The following is a 21,175-nucleotide window of genomic DNA, read 5'->3' as shown; positions in this document are numbered from 1 at the left end:
GTATCATAAATAATAGTTCCTACCAGGGGCGTTGCTAGACCTAAAGCTCTACTGGGGCACAGGCTCCCATTACTTTTTCTATCACATTTTTCTTAAAAACCTGCTGTGTGCAAGAAATGTGCAACACAATGCACTGTACAAACTTCCCTTGCTTAAACCACTATTCCTACAGTGCAACAATACTGGGGAAGGTAAACATTTATGTATTTAAAAATATTTAAGTATCTTCAACATACTTAACATAAACTTTATTAACATGTTTGCATGCACTGTATGGAAATAATGAAAGTAGAGATACGTTTTTCTTGCACATCTGCATTTATTACACAATGGTAACAATGAATAATTACATCTTTTCAAGAATTTAAAACTTTTCAAGAAACCAGTCGTTTTATGGCTCCAACTAATATAAAAGGGAATATTTGATCTAAAACAAAGAATATTTTCTGGTTTCACAGCCAAGTCCAGACAAAGTGGTTCATTTTTTGCATTAAACTGTACTGCCTATAATAGCACATTATCTCAGCCATAGTTACTGCCAACTTTTTAAGTAATGTCCTAAACTAGAGCTAATAAATTCAATTTTAATTTAATTTCTGAAAGTACAGAACACAAATGTTTTTCTAAGCAACAATGCAATTTTAAAACTTGACAAATGTTTCCATGAGACATTTTACTCTAATGTCTGAGACCTGACTGGCTGGGGATTTAAGTTTGTTGAAGTCTAATTACTTCCCTCAAACTCGTCATCTCCTTTCTGCTAACATTTCCCTGCTTTGCAGAAACAAATTCTGATGTCCATCTACAGAGGATATTAACTAAGGATTAAGTCAAAATAAGATGATCGATATTATTTAGAAACTTACTTTATTTTCGTCATGTTTTCATAGTCTTGCGTGCTGCAGTTGTGGCAAGGAAACAAACGTGCGCGGACATGGATTTCTGCGCGAAAGTACGGCACGAGTTTGTGTTTTCAGACCGGTTAAAATGAGCGACTGCATCGCTTTTACAAGCGTGAATTAGGTATACGTTGCATATATATATCCGTTTTTTGGAGCTATTATCAATGTAAATGATTACTGACAAATAAACAAAATTGTTAAAACTTAAACTTGAAATTTAAGGGGACTAGCGACGCCACTGGTTCCTACCACACATTATGTTCTTTTTTTTAACAAACTATTGTTTTGATAGTAAAAATAAAAAGTAAATGCATTATGCATTTACAAGAGAGTCTTTATATAAATGCTTCACTGTTTAGTTAGTGTATAAACACGAAATGACGGCATAGTTCGCTTTTTTAAGTGTTGTGACGTCATCGACGTTAACAATGGTGGTCGGTAGGCAGCAAATATCATATTCAGGACCGCAGCTCGGCAAAATGTTTTTGCAAAGTGAATGTAATAAAATCTCCCTTTAATTTCACATTCATACATTGTTTTTAAATCCACCCCCAAAACAGTGACTAAAAACAGGTTTACATGGATGTGATCTTTAATGAATGTTACATCCGATCCTAGCATTTTACATTCTAATATTGACATGGAATCAAGTTTATAAACCAGCGAATATACACACCAAAGCATTTAAATAACAGACTGGTCATAAAAATAATTAGGCCTAAACTGCAAAGAAGTTTCCAGCATACATAAAAAATAAATATCATCATAAAACAAAAATACATGGAAATGAAATAAATATGTGCATTTAAAGTTGGATGCTCTTTGCAGCTTTGCATCTTGCTTATTTTGGCCTTTTGTCAGATTTTAGTCAACTCAGAACACAGTTATGTCACATGTAATTATATAAACACCTTGATGATGATGACTGAGCAACAATCAGAATCGATAGACATGAACAATCAATGTTTACTCAATACCACATTCTTTTTTTCTATGCATGTACTAAGTGCAATTTCATTTTAAAGCAAGGGTGGGGTCACAAGAGCAGGTTGTGTACTTCATGTATCAATGAAGCATTGTGAATTTTGCATCAGTGTGGACAGAGAGTAAAGCAAGAACAGGTTTCAAGTCATAACCCATAATCAAAAACTTGTGTGGTATGTTAGTGAATACACAATGAATAGATGAGAAAGTGTGTTTGTGAGTCAGTGTGTTGCGAGGAAAGTCTACAAACACACGAGTGCTGTTTGTTTTTGAGCATGTGTGTGAAACTGTTAGTGAAGAACACTTCTCATCATCAAGTTTCTACTTTCTCTTTCTGTTTCTTGTTTTTCTTTAGGAAACAAGGGGCCTTGAATTTCTTCTTTTTCTTTGAGGGGGATTTGGAAGGCGAGCCCTCTGGGGTGTTGCCCACAGGTTTGTTGGGCGGAGCAGTGGGCGGTGTCAAGGGTGTGGTTTCTGAAGTGTCAGTGGTCGTCAGGGCCTTCATTTCTTTTTCTAGCTCCTCCAGTTTCTTCTCGTCACCTTCATCGTCCTGCACAACATCGGTGGTTTGTCCATCTGTATATAAAAGCACAATTTTAACAAACCAGAGAAGAAAAAAGTGAAATAAAAAACAAAGCAAGTAAGCAATTCATTTTCACAATTTTAGAACTTTTATCCACGAGACAGAAGTAGCTGCTATGACATGATAGCTTTCGCCAACATGCTCATCCAAGTTGTGTGCAATGTCTTTAGTTTCCATATACTCACTAGTGAGACAAGATCTCAGTACCGAACGATTGTCCTACAAATCATAATTAAACAGAAACACACAGAGAAGCACAAAGGTGTGAAGACATATGGAGGTCACAGTACAGAGCTGAAATGTCACACATAAAAACAGAAACACGAAAATTAAAAATAAAAACACTGACACAGACTTGAACACAGACATCCCTTGTTACTTCATCCTTCCATTTAAAGGAAAAACAATAAAATTGTCATTATTTACTTAAAGGTGTCATGAATTAAGACATACATTTTAACCCAAGCTTTTGTTATATAAGAGGGAATCATATTCAAGCAAACATCCTGTAAGTGTCAGAACTGAAAAAGCCCTTGTTACTGAAATTACAACTGTTATTGACACGAGGCCCAGCGAACGCCAGGTTCTGGAATGCACCTATCTATGACGACATTGATAGGTTGAACACCGCCTCCACAGAAGAATATCAACGATTACTTCTCTAGCCCCGCCCACTGGTTCGCGCATGACAGTACTGAAGTAACACATGTTGCACGGAACCAGATAGAGCGAGCAAGCAATAAACATGCTGTTAAAGATCGCAAAATATTGTGCAGTGCCTGGTTGTGGGAGAACACACTCGCTGCATAACCTTCCTTTGGATTCCGACATTAGTAATGCGTGGTTGAAGTTTATTTTGAAAGATGTTCCAGCTCACGTGGGTAAAACATTGAGCATTTGTTCGCTTCATTTTACCGTGGATTCCTTTGTGAACAAGGCACAGGTCGATGCTGGATTTGTGGAGAGACTAAAATTAAAAAGAAGTGCTGTGCCGTCAATATTGGATCCGATAGGAATTTCTAAATCACACGAGGTCCCCAGATAATACTAATCCCGTGCGAATAGGGCGAATGTGTAACCTAACGTTATGTCTCTAACCAAATTCACAGAAGGCTCCAACTAAGTTTACTACGCAAACTGCTATCCAATCATAGCAGTGGGCGTTTACTTCCACGTAGACATCTGCCCGATTAACCGAAAAAATATATCACGTGATTTATGCACAATTTGTATAATGCAGTACGGTAAAATGCTGCTGCATCCGAAAGCCAGAGGGCGCTCTCGTGCAGAAACTCCAAATAGGCACTGCAGAAGAAGACCATAACACACGTAGTTCTAGGAAATGCCTAAGGAAATGTTTTTATCACTGTTCCTCAAGCCTCTTCAGGTATTTTCATCATAATAAAGTATATTTATAATGATCATGTTTGACAGGTGTTGCTTTTTTAAATGCACATTATAAGCGACTCAAACTCACACTGCATTTAGATCGAGCAGCATTTCTACTGATCCCAGAGCCGTGCTTCACGGACAAGCTACGTATCATTAAAATAATCTATTCCTTGCACTATCGCAGCCAGCTCGGTTTCAGCAGGATTTAGTGGTAACCGCGATTAATCGTGCACATGTCTACTTCCAATTCCTCAATGCGGAATGCCCAATAAAACCGAGCGTTTGTCGAGCAGGCCTCAAAACCCGGGTAAAAAATAGCCCATTACTTATTGATTTTGATGTTTTTGAATGTAAAAACAACGCGAACATCATAAGTAGACCTCATACAACAGTATAAAACAATAAACAAGGCCAGTTCATGACACCTTTAAACAAACCTGTACGTGGTTATTTTTTCTGTAGAACACAAAAGGAAAATTCAATCACAGTGCTTTTTCCAGATATAATACTTTTAGAAGATACTTTCATAAGCCAATTTTTATCAAGAAGCATAATGACAGTAACCGTAAAACTGAAAAGCTAGTTGTCAATATTGTTGTCAATATAAACTGTTATGTGAAAGAAAATTCTGGGATGATAAGATCTGTAACTACATGAGGGTGAGTAAATAAAGACAATATTTTTTATATATTATAGGGTAAGTGATTCCTTATAATTCGATTATAATTAAAGGGGTCATTTGACACGGCTAAAATGAATATTATTGTTTGTTTTAGATGTAATGCAATGTGTATATGATTTAAGGTTAAAAAAAGTTGTATTTTCCACATACAGTGCATGTTTGTATCTCCTCTTTGCCCCGCCTCTCTGAAACGTGTGGATTTTTTACAAAGCTCATCGCTCTGAAAAGCGAGGTGTGCTATGATTGGCCAGTTAACCAGTGCGTAGTGATTGGTCGAATACTGCAAATATGTGATGGAAATGTAACGCCCCTTACCATATTTGGAACATCAGGTTCCAAAGCAATTGTACTGAGAGATACGTCCACCTTACTTGCGTATACATTTGGACGGTCTTAGTCAAATCAGACCATGAACTGACGTAGATTTGTGGGGGTGTGGCTACACGAGGCGTTTCAGGCAGGTCTGGGTGAGCATTAGCTTTTAGATAGAATGCATCTTTTGTTCCCACACTTTCATTTTTGCAATTTTACGTGTGTAACACATGCATGGGCAACTTATAAAACACCAAAGACACAGAAAAACACGTATTCGCACCATATGACCCCTTTAAGGTAGGATTAAATTTGGTCAGTGTAAAGGAAAAAGCTTTTTAGTCTTATTAGTGTTGTTAGTAACAGGGGTTGTCAAGCAGCAGTGAATGATGAAGCACACCAAACAGCAAGTGGGAGCACAGCAGGTGTTTCCGAGGCGTGATGTTCACAAGCGCAGGTGTTAGGTGTAGCACCCACACGCTCTCACCTGATGCTGGGGTCTTATTGGGGGAGGTAGTCGGGGGAGTCCCCGTATCATTCACCACCTCCTCACCTTTTACAACATCAGGGGAAGGGAAGGAAAGAGAACAGGTGAAGGGCAAGGACAGAAAACGGAAAGAGGAGAGGAAGATACAGAGGTGTTCTGTACAGAAGGGTCAGAATTTTTTGCGTTTTGGAATCAATTTTCAGTGGCAGTTTTTTATGTGGGCATATTTTTCTAGCCATATGAAAACAGAGTACCGTGTATTCATGTCAAATACATTAGTTGAATTAGTCAATTAAAATATAAAATCTTTATTTCAAAATGTATAGAAAATAGAAAATCAAGGAATAGACCATGGGGACATTATTTGCCCCCACATTTTGAATAGATGGGGCATTTTAATCAAACATTGCTTAATTTCTGACTCTGATGTACAGTAAGGAACAATTGTGAAGGGGCTTTTAAATTTAGCGTATGTGTATAAAGGTTAACAGGATCAGACAGAAAGAATATGAAAGAGAAACATCTGTGTTATAGACGGGAACGATTGTCGGGACATTCAATTCTAAATAAGTTGTTTCTGGAAAGATGCTGAAATTAAAAGAAACTTTATTGCCAGAATCCTTTTGAAATACATGCATATTTGGGTAGTTAACAAATAACAAATGAACTATGAGGTCAATGTTTTCAAAGTTAAGTGATCACATCTCACACATTTTAGCTTTTCTGTTTACTTAAATCATTTTTACAAAAATATTCTGTGTCATCTCATAAACTATATGAAATCACAAAAATGCATATATAATTCATAATTTTACAATTTATATTTTTTATATAAAATATAATTGTATAATTATATGTAAACAATTATACACCTTAATTCAGAAAATGCTTATAAAATAATAAACACACTTTCACATGTTAACTACTCATTTTACCCACTAATTTTTTGTTTGTTTCCAAACAATGTGCACTCTTAAAGGCGTATAATTTCATAATATTAAAATCACAACTTCAGTGTTCAGTAACACACAAGTGACATCCTGTCAATATTTCTGCAAGGACGTAAGCTGTTCACATAAGGCACTGCAGCACTTATTGAATTTGATTCTTTCATCCAGTGCACAAATCAATAGAATATCAATATTTTGCCTAGAAGTCAATAGGTTTTAAAAGGATCAAGTGGAACTGAACTACTGTCTAAGTCTTGTTAAGAGACTGTCAGCTCATACCGTCCTCTCCGTGTTGTTTGCGCTGCACCTCCTTACGGTACTCCTCCAGCTCCTGATCCGTCAGCTCGTTGAAAGGATTCGGAGGCTCTGGTTCCGTTGTGGCTTGGGGTTTGGGCTCCACTTGCTCTGGAGACTGAAAACAAAGAATTCATATGTACACACATGAGAAAACACATGCACAGACGTAGAAAGGATACCATCTGCTTGTTACAGATATTTATAGGGTGTGTGATTAATGATCTTTTTATAAAACGGTTCCTAGAATATTGTGGAACTGGCTTGAGAACTATATGAATTAGATTTGTTTATTCTCATTATTATTGGTATTAAAATGATATATTTATTGATGTTTCTGCTATCACCATTTCATAACAGTTTAAAGCGGTACTTCACCCCGGAATCAAAATTTCCCCATGTTTTACTCACCCTAAAGGCATCCTAACTGAATATGGTTTTCTTCTTGAAGAATAATGCAGTCGGCGTTATAATACCACGTATCATTTTACTTCCAAGCGGTAGAATGGCAGTGAATGGGTGTTGACTTTTTGAAGCTCCAGAAAGTGCATCCATCCATCAAAGAACTGCTCGACACGGCTCCGTGGTCTTAAAGGTATTCTGAAGCGAATCGATGCATTTGTTACGAGAAATATCCATATTGACAGCACTATTAATGTTGACGTCATCTCTCGAATGAGCGTGAACCAGAGGCTTGTTTTTCCAGCAGATGACGCAGGCGTGTCGTAAGTTCCGGTGAAGAACGCTGCATTTTTAGTTTTCTTCCCATAGGATAGCGTCTACTCTGGCGGGAGCTTTCGTCACCGTCATTTGCCGGAAAAACAAGCCTCTGGTTCACACGCATTCGAGAGATGACGGAAGCTAGACATCAAAGTTAACAGCGCTGTCTTTGATCCATGCACTTTTTGGAGCTTCAAAAAATCAACACCTATTCAACCATTCAAACCATATGAAGTTAGGATGCCTTGAAGGGTGAGTAATCTACTCAATGGAGCTGGTAGTACAACTCTCTTTTGGGTAGCAGAAAGCGGAATAAAATTAAACAAAATATGTGATGCAATACTGTGGTAATCTGAGTCATTTCATGCGGATTCGGTGCGGGTCTGTGCAAAGGCTTCCGACCTAGTCCTCGCCCAAACACACGTTGTGCAGTGACTAATGCCGTTGTGTTTTCTTACCGGTGGACTGTTGTCTGTTATGACACTGGCTAACACCTGAGACTGTGGTCCGGCTGTTTTCATGTCCTGACGATTCTGTTCCCTTATCTGAAAGAGATCCATCATTCTCATGCCCCACATACACTCTTATTCTATACGACATGCTTATAGAGCAAACAAAAACTCAAAAAATCGAATCCATTTTATTGCGCTGTATAATCTGTATGTGCAATCTAAGTGCATTCAGACAGAAGGCTAATGTTTGGCATCTTTTAAAGCACATCAAATGCAAAATGTCAGGATACAGCAAGTAAATCACGTCTATTTATTAAGATCAGTTATGGACATGTTTATACATTCATTAACCATTCATTCATTTTTGTTCTGCATATACACAACATGTTGCCACCCTTCTGGTGTCATTGGGACTTCATCTCACAGTTGGTGAGACCGGGGTGATATTTTTAGTACAAATCTGTTGGTGGTTTGAACAGTCATACATCTGTGGTTAATAATAGAACTGATGTATAAATGTACTGTATTTTCTGCGCTGTTATGCTTTTACTGATATTTGATAAAGTATTTTAAATCTCCCGTGTCATGAAAAACCTGACAGCATAATCATCTGTATTGAACTAAATACGTATTACTATGAAACGTTATATGCAGAACAAGAGCATCTGCACAGAATATGAACATTTCTGTGCACCTGCTGTACCCTGACCTGCACAGCTATATTTATTTTTCTCCAAGTAATGTGTTTTAACTTTGAGTTGCCAGATCTTAAAAAAACATGATTTGTTTTGATTTCATCTTTGTTAACATTAACACCATCAGCTGTTTCTAGAAAAGCGTGTAGAAGACATATCTCATCTAGTGAGTAATAAAAGAGCTCACTGTACCTTATTTCTAGTCTCCAGCACCTCTTTTGGGTTAGTGAATAGTGGGACAAACTGGTTAGGATTTTCTATCTTAATTCCTTTTCCACTTCCCTGGGTCATTTCTTCTGCCTTTAACCACTAAAGAAAATAAACAGCACAAAAGAAATTCAGACTCTAGGTCTGTCAATCAGGAACTTCGACTGGTAATAAAAACAGACACCAGAAGTGTAAATAAATAGTAAAGTTAGGAAATACAACAGGTAAATGTGTGACTGACATAAAAGCAGCCAACAGAGGGCAGTGCAGACACTGCAGTGAGGTTTATGACAATGAATTATCTCCCCTGCATTGCAGAGCTGGAGAAAGAAAGTGGGTGGAACATTTTAGGAGAGCGGGAGACTGAGGACAATGAGTAGTCGTCGTCTGCCAATGATGTAACTCATACACCATTGTTTGACTGCAGTCTTTTACTACTATTGATGTTTTCTATGTTATCTTTCATTATATATTTAACATATGTTTTTTATATATTTGTTGTTTTTGTGATGCGAGGGAAACTTTCGCTTGGAAAATTCGGCACCATAATTGCATTACATTGCTCGGACGTTGCAATATGGATGTGTTTTTGAGGTTGTTAAAGGGACAGTTCACCCAAAAATAAAAATTCTGTCATCATTTACTCACCCACGATATGCTCCAAATCGGAATAAATTTCTTTGTTCTGATGAACACAGAGAAAGATATTTGGAAGAATGCTTGTAACCAAACAGTTCTTGGCCACCATTGACTACCATAGTAGGAGAAATTACAATGGTAATCCCAGTGACCCAGAACTGTTTTCTTTCCTACATTCTTCAAAATATCTTCTTTTGTGTTTAACAGAACAAAGACATTTATAAAGCAATTTGTCCTACTGTCGTGGTCAATGGTGGCCAAGAACTGTCTGGAACAACAATTTTTTGGGTGAACTGTTCCTTTAAGTGGGCTTTTAGGAAGTTGATGAATCTGAATCTCTTACCGTAGTCCGATGTCCTGGGCTGGCCTGGTCCTGATTGACTTTCTGATAGGTATTTGGGGTGTTGAGCCATCTAGTCTTCTGCTGTTGTCTCTGCGCGTGGGGCTGGAAACGGGGGTGTGGATGAACACCATCTTCGTGGAAGGAAAATGACGTAACTGTAGCAGGAACCTCCACCTCGCTTCTGGTTTTAGAGCGTTCCAGCAGAACTGGGAAACGGTAGGCATATCCGGTACGGTAACCCTTGAGAACGTTCGGGGAAACAAACCTGTTACGTCGGGCTGGTAATGAACGGTATTCAAGTCAGTCCAATTAGGTCAAAGCGTAGACTAACCAGATTGTCCAACGTCCTCATTAATGCTTCAAACTCATGTTCTCCCAGCCTGCTTTTGTGCATCGGGCCGAAGGTGGATCCGGCCCAGCCCACAGTGCCAGTAGCAGAGGGCCGGTGAATGCTGCGGTCCAGCATGATGAGGTTTTGCTCCCCTCCGGCGCTGCACAGTGCTGCCACCTGTCAGAGGAGCGGAACATTGCAGCATAGCTTTTCATAGACATTTACGTTTGTGCATTTGACCGATGGTTTAATCCAAAGCGTTCAATTCAGCATGTGGCATCCAGTTTGGAAGTACAAAACATTATTCGGCATTAGTAATCCAGTTTGTGTGCAAATATCTCAACATTTGGAAGTACAATAAGCCAAAGAGTGCACTGCATTGTGGGTACAGAATTTCACACAGTAAGCTCTGTTGTAAAGTGCTTATTTTGGCAAATGCAGTATGTCATCCTGATATGCGTTTCATACAGTATATAATGCAGAAAGAGTAGGAGTAATATGACACGCATCTAAAAATAGCCACACAATAGCAGCATTGTTCAGCTGCACCCCAGCAAACCAAAATGAACTGCTTGACCTCCATTTACTGGATCTCTTTTCACAATATTGTTTTTCTCTCTCTCTCCATCTTACGGACTCTCACTTACATAAATATTCTGTCTCTTTTCTAATAATCGTTCTGTCTACTAATGTACTCTTCAGTATTTTATTCTTCTTATAGGAACAGTGGTAGATTCGTGCTTTGCCTACCTGTATTTGACAGGCGTTCTGAATGTGGTAAATTGTGTAAAAGGCCTCTTCCACAGTTTCTCCCAGAGCCACAATACCATGGTTCCTTAAAACCAATACCTGTACAACAACACATTTGTTGCAATATGAAAATATTTCCCTTTCTACAAGTTTTAATCAGCCAATAATATAACTTTTTTTATGATATAACCTTGCATGTAGGCCCCAGGCTCTTCTGAAGATCAACTCGGTCTTCTTCTTCCTCCATTACACCATTATAGTCATAATAAGCAACGTCACCCACCAGCAAGGCCTCATGGGATAGTGGTAGGAGGCCACACTTCATGGCTGATACCTACGAAGGTTAAATGTGATGTGTTAGGATCAGTGCAATTTTTGTTTCTCTTCTCTGAATTCTCTTTATATGTTCTAAAATGTATATTTGTACCCTTTTAGAAATCTTTTGTTTACTAATAATGAAAATTAATATTAATAATACTAATAATATGAATATTTCTGCCATGGATTTACAGTATGTGGTTAATTTATAATTGAATATAAAAAGAATAATTAGTATGTAGTGTACTAGTTTTATTAAAGATGAGGTAACATGCTATTTCATGCATTCTGACTTCTTTACAATGTTAAACGTGCTGGCTTCTCAAGCTTAACACAGTCAAATTGTAAAAAAAACGAGTTGAACGTATGACGTAGTATTTCTGTGCTCGATTCACTCCGCCAGTTTTTTTCGAACATGGATTCCCGTTTCGTAACAAGGGTTATTAAGCCCCTCATTGAACAATTCTCCCAGAAAAGCACGCCCACGCATCATCCAGTGAGCGAAAGAGTACGCGCAAGCGTCAACCAGCCAGCGTGAGAAAGAGCATCAATGCCGCTTCACTCGGCTGACAGAAGTTTACCTGCGTTTGTTTGCTCACTGCATTTTCGGTGATGAATGTTATATAAACGATGGATATAACGCTGGATTTGGAGATCGTTTGAAACTGATAGATGGCGCGGTCCCAGTGCTCTAAAAGATGCCAGACATGAACCCCACGCGGTAAGTCAAACTAAATCGTATGTCTGTGTTTTGTTGGCAATCGGCGTGTACGTGCTTAATGTAAACAACATGAACTTATAGTAAATCAATGCGATGATGTATTGTGTGCTCGTGCTGTAGTTCCACCCCCCTTCACGCCTCCAGGCGCCCGTCTTTTTCCGGAAATAATCGTACAGCTGTATCTGTCTTTTATAAATTTGATCAAACTAAATACTCTGAAGATACGAAGTATGCAATAATACTGTATAGGTACTCAAGATTAATATGAGATTGGCAGAAACTGCGTGTTACCTCATCTTTAACAATTACTATCAATACTAAATCTTTGTAATCAGTGCATACTTCATATAAAACAAACTTTCATTCCTCCGCTAAAATGTAAGAAAACAAATAAAGCGATTAGTTGAGAGAGGGACGTACTGCAGCGTTGGCCGGAGTGTGAAGATGCACCAGACATCGGACGTCTGGTCTTGCAGAGTAGATCGCAGAATGCAGGCTGAACGCAGACACATCCACACCTAGTGTTGTGCTGCCTCTCTCGACCACCTCGCCAAGAATATTCACCTTTACCTGTACATCACACACAGCACATGCTTAAATAAAGTGGTAAAACAAAACCTGCAAAACATCCACGATGACCTCATAAAATCACCATAACAGTTTGGTGGCGTTTAGCACAATTTAGCATATAGTCTAGCATATAGCCAGGGGCGGACTGACCAGTAGGACATTCTGTCAAAGTCCAGAACGGCCGTTCCACCAACGGCCTACGGCCGCGACCAGGGACGGTCCGGCCATCTGGAGTATCGGAACTTTTCCCAGTGGGCCGCAAAAGTATGGGGCCAGAATGGACGCTTGGGCCAGACAGACGTATGTTATTAACGCAAATGCACGCAACGCAAAGGTATTAGCGAGACGGACACGTATACATGTAATGCAATGACACGTCACCCCCCCATCGACAAAAATGGTTAAGGGCCAATGTGGGCCGAAAACTCCAGGGCCGTTTTTGCTTCCCAGTCCGCCCCTGCATATAGCATTTAGTCGTCTATATTCAAGTGCATTTTTAAATGTTCACCAAATAGACTTTTAGCGGACACATCATTCTATTTGGAGAAAATGGAGCAAAATATTGACGCTCGCATCTCGTTTCCACAAGGAACGTCAATACAGGAAAGAAAATTGTGTTTATGGGGGGTTAAAAAAACTGATGATTTAGATTCAGTGATTCTTTAGGATTCTTCTTGAAGCATGTTATTAAAATTTCATGTTGGACATTTGAACCTTATAACATGAATTTAATCATCTTTCTTAGAAATTAGAAATTGAAGGACAGATTTCTTTAATTAAAAATCACTGCATAATTTAACCGTCCCCCATCATGCACTGTGCTCATCTTAAATATAAATGCCTTACCCATTAACTACATGTAATTAATTCTACTTTAACCCTTTAATGTAGTCCGTTAATGTATTTAATCTTTTGTACAATATTTTACAGACACTACACATCGAGCACAGACATGAAAAATATCTTTCTTGCAATGCATTATTTATTTTTGATATAAAACTCTTATAAAGCACGATATGTGTCCAGTAAAATCCTGAAAGCACTGAAATCTTCCACATGTCACAGCATTTCTTTATTTGACCTTCCTTTGAATGCTTTTGCACAGAGAACACAGAAAGTGCTTCATCAGCTGTTATCTCATGAGAGGAAACCATTTGTAATGTGTGCAAAGAAAGAGTGTGTAAAAGCTCACCAGACTGGAGGCAGTCACCTCCCCGAAGGCCAGACCGCCCGGCAGCACCAGGAAATGCTCCTGCTCTTTACTAACGCGTATCTGTGGCGAGAGAGAGAGAAAGTGAGAGAGAGGCCAAGTAGTCATTTAGCAGATGCTTTTATCCAAAGCGAATTACAGTACATCCATTTATTACAGGAACAATCCCCCTGGAGCGAGCTGAAGTTAAATGACTCAAGAGCACAATGATGACAGCCCGTGGCTTCAACTTTGGGGAATCGAACCAGCAACTTTCTGGTTACCAATCATGATCATTGTGCACAGTTAGGTGGCTTATTGAAAACATCAAATGCACATACTGCAGGTATGAAAAAACACACAATTCCATTATCATGACCATGAGTTATAAAAAGCTTAAACAGACACATGCATATTGTACAAGTTAACCAAATCGTATTTAGGAAAGCAGTGACGCCTCTTTCATCGAAAAAAAAAAAAAAATTTATAGGCCTACACACACAGTGAGAGAGAGGATTTTTTCTTACTGTGAGACATGTGTTGGCAATCTGGGCCCAGCCGTATAGATCCAGCAGGCGATGCACACTAGCTAGCTTACAGCGCATCAGTCTCTCGCCCTTCACCATGGAGCTCGACTCCCATCCGTGCAGATCATTAATGGGGGTCACCATGGTAACGGCTTCACGGGCATTAGTAACAACAACACAAGAGTGTCAATGAATATGCTACTCATGAATGACTCTGCATAAAGTTTGTCAGACGGAGCTCAAGTGACTGAATTTAATTTAATAGTAAATTAGTTCAAAAATATTAAATTCATAGTTTCAATGTGAAATGCAAACTAAACTCCGTCTCAGCCACAGAAGGGTGAATGTGTCAATATACGTTATGAAAGGTTTCAATATACTGTATAATAAAATGAAAGTAGTACAATGCTCTTTAAATACTCCATTGCAAGTTTATGTACACATAAGGAGTATCTATCTACAAAATAAATAATATATCAATTATAATTAATGACACTATAAAAAGGTGAATTCATATGAACCATGTAAAAGCGTCTAATTTGTATAAACAATATGATAAAAATGGGAATTTTAAACAAATAACTATAGTTAATACTCTTGTAACAGGGATGAACACCCTGTTGCAACCCTGGAGTGTCTTTAACAAGAAACATTTATGGCTCATCCCTTAAGGATTTTAACCTACAACCTCATGGTTATCAACCCAGATGTTTATCCCATAGATCAGATATGGAATTAGTCCTGTGTGTAACGCACTGGATTGGGTGACAGGCAGAGCGACGGGCGATCCGTGAGTAGCCATGTAGTCAGCGATCTGTCGAAGAGCCCACAGACTGGAAGAACTGCCTTCCTTCTTCATCTGCTCCTGAATCAACACATCCAGCTCCTCTCTGAAGGACTACAACACACACATATACAAAAATTTTGCTACCCAATGCACGCAAGTGACAAAGTTAGGTTGAACATATATTATTGTTGTTCATATATACGCCCTGAAAATGCTGGGTTGTTTCGATCTTTGTTTGGGTAAATATGGACATTTAAACCAGCGGTTGGGTTATTCATATTTTACCCAACCCATATTTACTCAACCAAGGGATGAATGCTTTTTTGACAACGGTTTTATGTTAAAATGTATACTGACTGATGCATTATTAAAAGTATAATGTTAGACATTGAAACTGGGTACTGTAAGGTCCTGCAACTCAAATTTTCCTTCAAAATGTACATTACATGTAGCCTCTGTAACTGCGTGTATTATGCTAAATAAATTTATTAGATTATTATTTACTAGAATGATCTATAAACACATGCACTGTGCTGTGTTTTACCTTATTCGTATTTTTCTTATTTTCTCCTGTAAAGCGGCTTTGGAACAATGCACATTGTGAAAAGCGCTATATAAATAAAATTGAATTGAATTATTATTAGATCTGAAATACCCAGTGTTTGCTTAAAAAATAAAAAATTGTGTAAAGGACTTTCAGCATTTATCTTGTCTTGTGCATCCACAAATAATGCCACACCGCAAATACGCAAATAACAAGACCAATCAAAATTCAGCATGCAAATAGATGTATAAAAGAAATGTATCAAAATTCAGTCTTATCTTACATTTCTGTTTTCTTCATTACAAAAACAAAACAACTAATTATCTAAAAAAAAATGCAATATCCCTTTAAAGGTCAGATCAAAATAAATGTTTGCAGAATAACAATACAGTTTTGCCATGCAAGTGCTATAATAATAATTCAACAAAAATGAGAAAAACGTTGCTTATTACAGAACAGATACAAAACAACACAACACATTTGTAAACATACGAAGCAAGCAGGGAAAATTGTTCCAAAGCAATGCACAACAGGGCAGGAAGAAATAAATCGTCCTCATGCTGACCTCTTTCTTCATTTCTGTCATTTAAAACATTTCTTTATTCTGAACGTCTTTATTTGTTTCGCACCAACACCTAAAACACATGGCACTATCTCCGTTTTCTCTCTCTCTCTCTCTCTCTCTCTCTTTTTCTCTCTTCAGCTGCATCTGCTCAGATTACATCTGAGCTGTTCAGATAATCATATCTTTGGGAACCTATCTAGGGGGCAGGGGAGAGAGGACAGAATGACTGGACATAGGACATGAAAGAGTGCACAGAACAAGTGAAGAAAAGGAAGAAAATGAAAGTGGGTCTTCTGCGAATGAGAGATATGCCATGTCTAAGACCTTTCTAAAGGCTTATAGTAGCCACTTGAAATATTCACTCACACACTCATTCGCACCATTTATAAAAAAAAATCCCAAGAAAAAAAAAAAAAAAATCACAGCCATTTTCTGCATTAAGTCCTTAAACAACCCACAAACAAATGTGTTTTTAAAAAATCTGCCAAATTCCCCAAAGCGAACGATACTACTCAAATCCTCTTAGTGCAAAGTCAAAGCAATGAAAAACGGCACACTCCCATAATGCATTGCAAATGACCCAACCATATCCAAATAATTCCCACTCTACTCTTAAACTACTTCGTGTATTTTGAGTTGCAAATATAACTTTTTTTACTTAATACACGAACCAACTGCTTTATATTGTCGGTTTTGATTCATTTATATATAGTGCATCAAATTGTCTCCAAAAAATTGTTATGTGCGCAGTCGCGTTCTCGTCTTCCGGGTCTATTTCCATATACCAGTTTTGGCAAAACAGATCATATATGGACTTTATTTATAGTAGAACTATATGGCTTGTCACTCACAGGACTTTGCAAGAGACTGGAAACACGTTTCTTGAGGCCGCTGGACGGCGTCGACTGCTGGGGAGACTGGAGCATTTCCATCTCCAAACACTCGCCGTCCACGGGACTGTGCTGCACGGGCGTCCCTTTAGGGGTGGGGGAGGTATTCATCATCTTTTTCCCAGTGTGAAAGAGAGAGGAAAGATACAAGGAAAAGAGAGCAAAAAAGAAAGGATAGGCAACACGGAAGCTGGCGATATGGCTAGATGGGGGCACAAAAACACACAAAAAAGATTATGTAAATTAGTCAGTTGTGGAGGAACACCGTTTTATTAAGATATCATTATTCACATTATGGGGATAAAATCCCTTAGAAACGTGTAAATGTGAGGATATACACATAACACACACGTACAAATGCACACAGGCCGATCTGCACACACAAGATAAGAGATTATACACACCACACCCAGAGTCATGTGATGGGCTGCACTAACTGTCACCTATTTCCAAACACTCAGTTTAAGTGCCCTTAACAGGGTTATATAGGGCACTGCAATTACAGATTTAAAAACACATACACAGTTCTTTACGTGCATTAGTAAAGTGATCGATTCCTTTGCTTGTTCGGTCAATGTCATCATGTCCCATGATGCATGACACAAAATACTGTGCATATTTTTAAAATAATTTTCGTTTCTAATATTTTTTTTGCAATTTGTTCAAATAGTTTAAAGATTAATGTGCAGAAGTCATTCATTGGTTGGCTTACCAAAAAGTGTACACAATGTGCATTTTTTAAATGTTGCATGTTCAAGCCGTTGGCTTCAATTCACAACCTCACCACAAGATGCCGCTAAATTTCATTCACTGGACCTTTAAAGAGACTTTCTTCTGAAAAACAAAAAATAAGATATTCTGAAGAATGTTGTTAACCGAACAGCGACATCACCCATTGACTTGCATTGGTTTTGTGTCCATGCAATGGAAGTGAATTGGTGCCGCCACATTTCGGTTACCGATTTTCTTCAAAATGTCTTTTGTGTTCTGCAGAAGAAAGTAAGTTATAAAAGTTTGAAATGACATGAAGGTGAAGGTTTCATAACCCTTAGCAGTTTTATTCTCTAAACTCATCTTATATCATTTACACTAAAAAATAAAAAATAATTGAATCAACTATTTGTCATCCTGTATTTGTCGAATCTGCATCTAAAAATATTTTAGCAATCCCATAAATGCATCCAATGAAGTTAAAGCACTAGCAGTCACGGTATCTTTGTGTCTGGTCATCTAACAGGGGCTCAGGTGCTCTGGGACCCCCGCTGAGAGGCCCTCTCCCGGGGGAGACTTTATAATGACTGGGGCCTCTCTGGATCCAGACACCAAACCGGCGCCGCCCTGTGCCGTTCCTAGGATCAGTTTCAAACAGAGCTTTCTACTCTAGTGGATCCAATTTAATCAAGTCCCTCTGCTATTACAGTGATCCACTCCCAGTGTACATCACATCGATGCCTTTCTGTAACTCATACTGTAATCTCAAAGACAGCCTTGTCTTTTGCTACAGCAAGTTTTTGATGTCGTTCTGGGGAGAGATGAAAAAAGATGTCACAAAAAACATGTACATGCGTCTGTTACGTATTGATCGCTCTGAGCTTCCCTGACCGGATGAAGGCTTTCAACCCCACTGAGAGATCCTAATGCTTTTAAGTAGTATGGAAAGAGAGAAGGAATGAAGGGTATGAAGGGAATGCATAATGGTGAAAGTAATGCTTGATTGATATTTTAGATGTCTTTTCCAATTAAGTTCACGTGCAGTTATGAATGCATTCACTACCGCATCATGCACTGAGAGCTAAATGACGCATGCAAAATACTCAAACATAAAAGACACTTATGGTAACAATCATCAATCAATAAACTGCATCATATGTGCTTTTCTGTGAAATAAAATATTAAAATATAACTTCAATAAACATTTTGCCCATAAATGCTTATATCTACTATAGCTTAGTTGCCAAAAGATTCATGTTCTATAGTCTTAGATGAGATTTATGCAATTTATAAAGGCATTTAAAGGATTAATAGTTTGCAACATTTAATTTTTGAACATCATGTATTTACATGCCTCAGTGGTTAAATTAATACTGTACATTCTATCCGACTGAACGTTTAAGTCTTATTTTATTACCACACAAAGACCAGAATAAAGATGTTGAATGCTGTTGTCCATGACAATTATTCTTTTTGATTATGATAAATGTGAATACTCGAATGATTAACATACTTTGACAACCCTGTTAAACTTAATTCTGAAAAGACAATTCAAGAGAACAGCAGCGGGTGACCCTAATTTAAAAGGGTCAGGTTATTATCCGATCACAATTTGGATGGCTGAGGATTGAACAGACAGGGCTGTGCCGCCCTCTCTCCAGGGCTCATCTGCTGGGGGAAATTCTCTTGTGTCACGCCCACTACTTTTACAGGAAAACAACACCCCTTTCACCGATATGAGAAAGGGGAGATATACTAGTCATTCACAATGATAACGAAACATGTGCGTCTTTAAAAGAAATGGATACTTTTTTGTCGACACGGTGTTATAAAAAGCGCCTTTTTTGTAAAAGCCACAGAAAGTGTTCACGCGGCTGCCTAGCAACAACGCGGCGCCCGCAGCATCAGCACCAGCGGTGTCGTGGGGCTCAGCCTCCGGGCACCACGCTGAAATAACCCATACAGAATTTTATAGGAACGCATGGCATTTTGCGAAGTACTAAATATCAAATCGAAGTACAGCCATGTATAAACAACCCCCGCGACCGTGCTTTTAAAGCGTTAATGGGAGGGAAAATACAATAATGCACATCATGCTCAAACAAAAGCTTCTTGTGAAAGTATTATGTCAAAATGCAACTCGCACAATCATGAACGCTTCAATGAAAACAAGGCCCCAGGGCCTCTGATTGGTTAAACGCAACAAAAACAGTTCAGAAGATACGTAAGCATCTCAATAAAATACCAATGGAGTAGAGAAATGCATTCTGTTCTTTATTCTCCAGTGCGACAATGCATTTATTTACTGAACTGTTAAAGCAATTAATCACGTTGAAACAAATCCTGTAGTAGCTTTAGGCTATTCATGCAATGATGGTATCATCATGGCACTGGACATTCTCATAAGCAGCAATGTCACAATGAACATAACGAATGCACGAAGCCCAAAATACCTTCATTCACCTCCACTAGTGAGTAAATACGACCTTGGGTCTGTTGAAATGTCAACATGAACTAAACTCTGGAAATGGTAATGAAAAACAAATGAACCAAGAGATGCTCACCTCACAACATCTCGTCTTTGTCCTTTTTACGCGTAGTCACAACGTAACACTGCAACGCAATGTGTCCAAACAACGCAATCGATGCTTAGTCTCCCTTTCCACTACGAATGGGTTTGTTTTGGCTGTGTGTTTTCTTAGACCTCCGCATCCCCTCGTTTTTGACGTTTTATAGCAGGCAAGACCAGCCCACGACCACGCCTGGCAGTTTCATGACCTCCCTTCTTTACTATACATTGAACATTCAGCTTCTGTTCGGATTTCTTGTAGACACTACCAGTTTACCCGCCAGCGGTGTTATTAAATACTAGAAAACGTCCACTAAACGAAAACGTAACGTTTTATTACTATCGTGCACTGAATGCAGTGGAATTATCGCATCAAATGATTTATTTGGGATGTTTTTGGCCACAACGATGCAGATGCGGATTGCTGAAACGTTGCACTGGCTCCACCTGCTGGTGATTCTCTTATATTGCAAGGAGAAACTATCAAAACACAGAACAAGGGTCTCCAACCTTTTTGTAAGCGAGGGCTACCTGAAGAGATAAAATCATCTAGAGGGGCTACCTGTTGATAAAATACTTTCAAACCTTAAACATGTAATGCATTACTTTTCAGCGCACAGGATCAAATTGAGTTTTCTTTCACATATTTTTGCACTTGAATATATTAAAGTTAAAAACATATGCTAATAATTATAACATTTCATGACGATGTAGCACTTGGTTGATCGGTATAGTCTCAGATTCGTCAACTCAAAAATTGAATAAAAAGCTTCAGAGAACGCAAACAGATGTACAAATTTATAACGGTTGCTTAGAGACAATTCACCCAAATATAAAAATTCTGTCATCATTTAGGCTACTCGCCTTCGAGCTGCTACAGATCTGTATACATTTCTCTGTTCTGATGAACACAAAGATATTTGGATTGCTTATAACCAAACAGTTCTTGGGCCCCATTGACTACCATAGTATGAAAAAGTACTTTATTTTTTGCTCCGTTGAAAACAAAAGATATTTTGAAGAATGTACGTAGGACAGCAAATAGTTCTGGGGCACTTCCA

At 38.4% G+C, this 21,175-nt stretch overlaps 1 protein-coding gene across 4 annotated transcripts; it reads right to left on the bottom strand.

Moving 5' to 3' along the window:
• Window positions 1-1,476: 1,476 nt before the first annotated feature.
• On the bottom strand, window positions 1,477-20,515 carry add2 (adducin 2 (beta)). 4 transcript variants are annotated; one of them, XM_057326924.1, is made up of 16 exons: window positions 20,110-20,515; window positions 16,796-17,036; window positions 14,805-14,946; window positions 14,049-14,200; window positions 13,525-13,605; window positions 12,183-12,332; window positions 10,914-11,057; window positions 10,724-10,822; window positions 9,974-10,150; window positions 9,643-9,882; window positions 8,646-8,762; window positions 7,765-7,851; window positions 6,572-6,704; window positions 5,343-5,408; window positions 2,655-2,688; window positions 2,364-2,462 (listed from the first exon to the last, which is right to left on the bottom strand). In XM_057326924.1, coding segments are annotated over exons 2-16 (1,776 nt in total). In that variant the 5' UTR covers window positions 16,949-17,036; window positions 20,110-20,515; the 3' UTR covers window positions 2,364-2,461. The 4 variants fall into 4 exon arrangements, with proteins under 4 accessions (XP_057182888.1, XP_057182898.1, XP_057182894.1 ...); XM_057326905.1 differs by lacking the exon at window positions 2,655-2,688 and having other exon boundaries at window positions 1,477-2,462; window positions 20,110-20,514; XM_057326915.1 differs by lacking the exons at window positions 2,655-2,688; window positions 8,646-8,762 and having other exon boundaries at window positions 1,477-2,462.
• Between the last annotated feature and the right edge of the window lie 660 nt (window positions 20,516-21,175).

Source organism: Triplophysa rosa, linkage group LG2 (assembly GCF_024868665.1).
Source record: "Triplophysa rosa linkage group LG2, Trosa_1v2, whole genome shotgun sequence".
NCBI lineage: Eukaryota > Metazoa > Chordata > Actinopteri > Cypriniformes > Nemacheilidae > Triplophysa > Triplophysa rosa.
Note: the sequence above shows the minus strand (reverse complement) of the source record. Positions and strands in the feature narration are given on the sequence as shown.

Coding starts and splice junctions, on each gene's coding strand:
- add2 (XM_057326905.1), bottom strand. CDS start 16,948: ATGATGAATACCTCCCCCACCCCTAAAGGGACGCCCGTGCAGCACAGT. Junction 14,201..14,804: donor TCTGCCTGTCACCCAATCCA/GTGCGTTACACA, acceptor ATGCCCGTGAAG/CCGTTACCATGGTGACCCCC. Junction 2,463..5,342: donor CAATAAGACCCCAGCATCAG/GTGAGAGCGTGT, acceptor TTTTATATACAG/ATGGACAAACCACCGATGTT.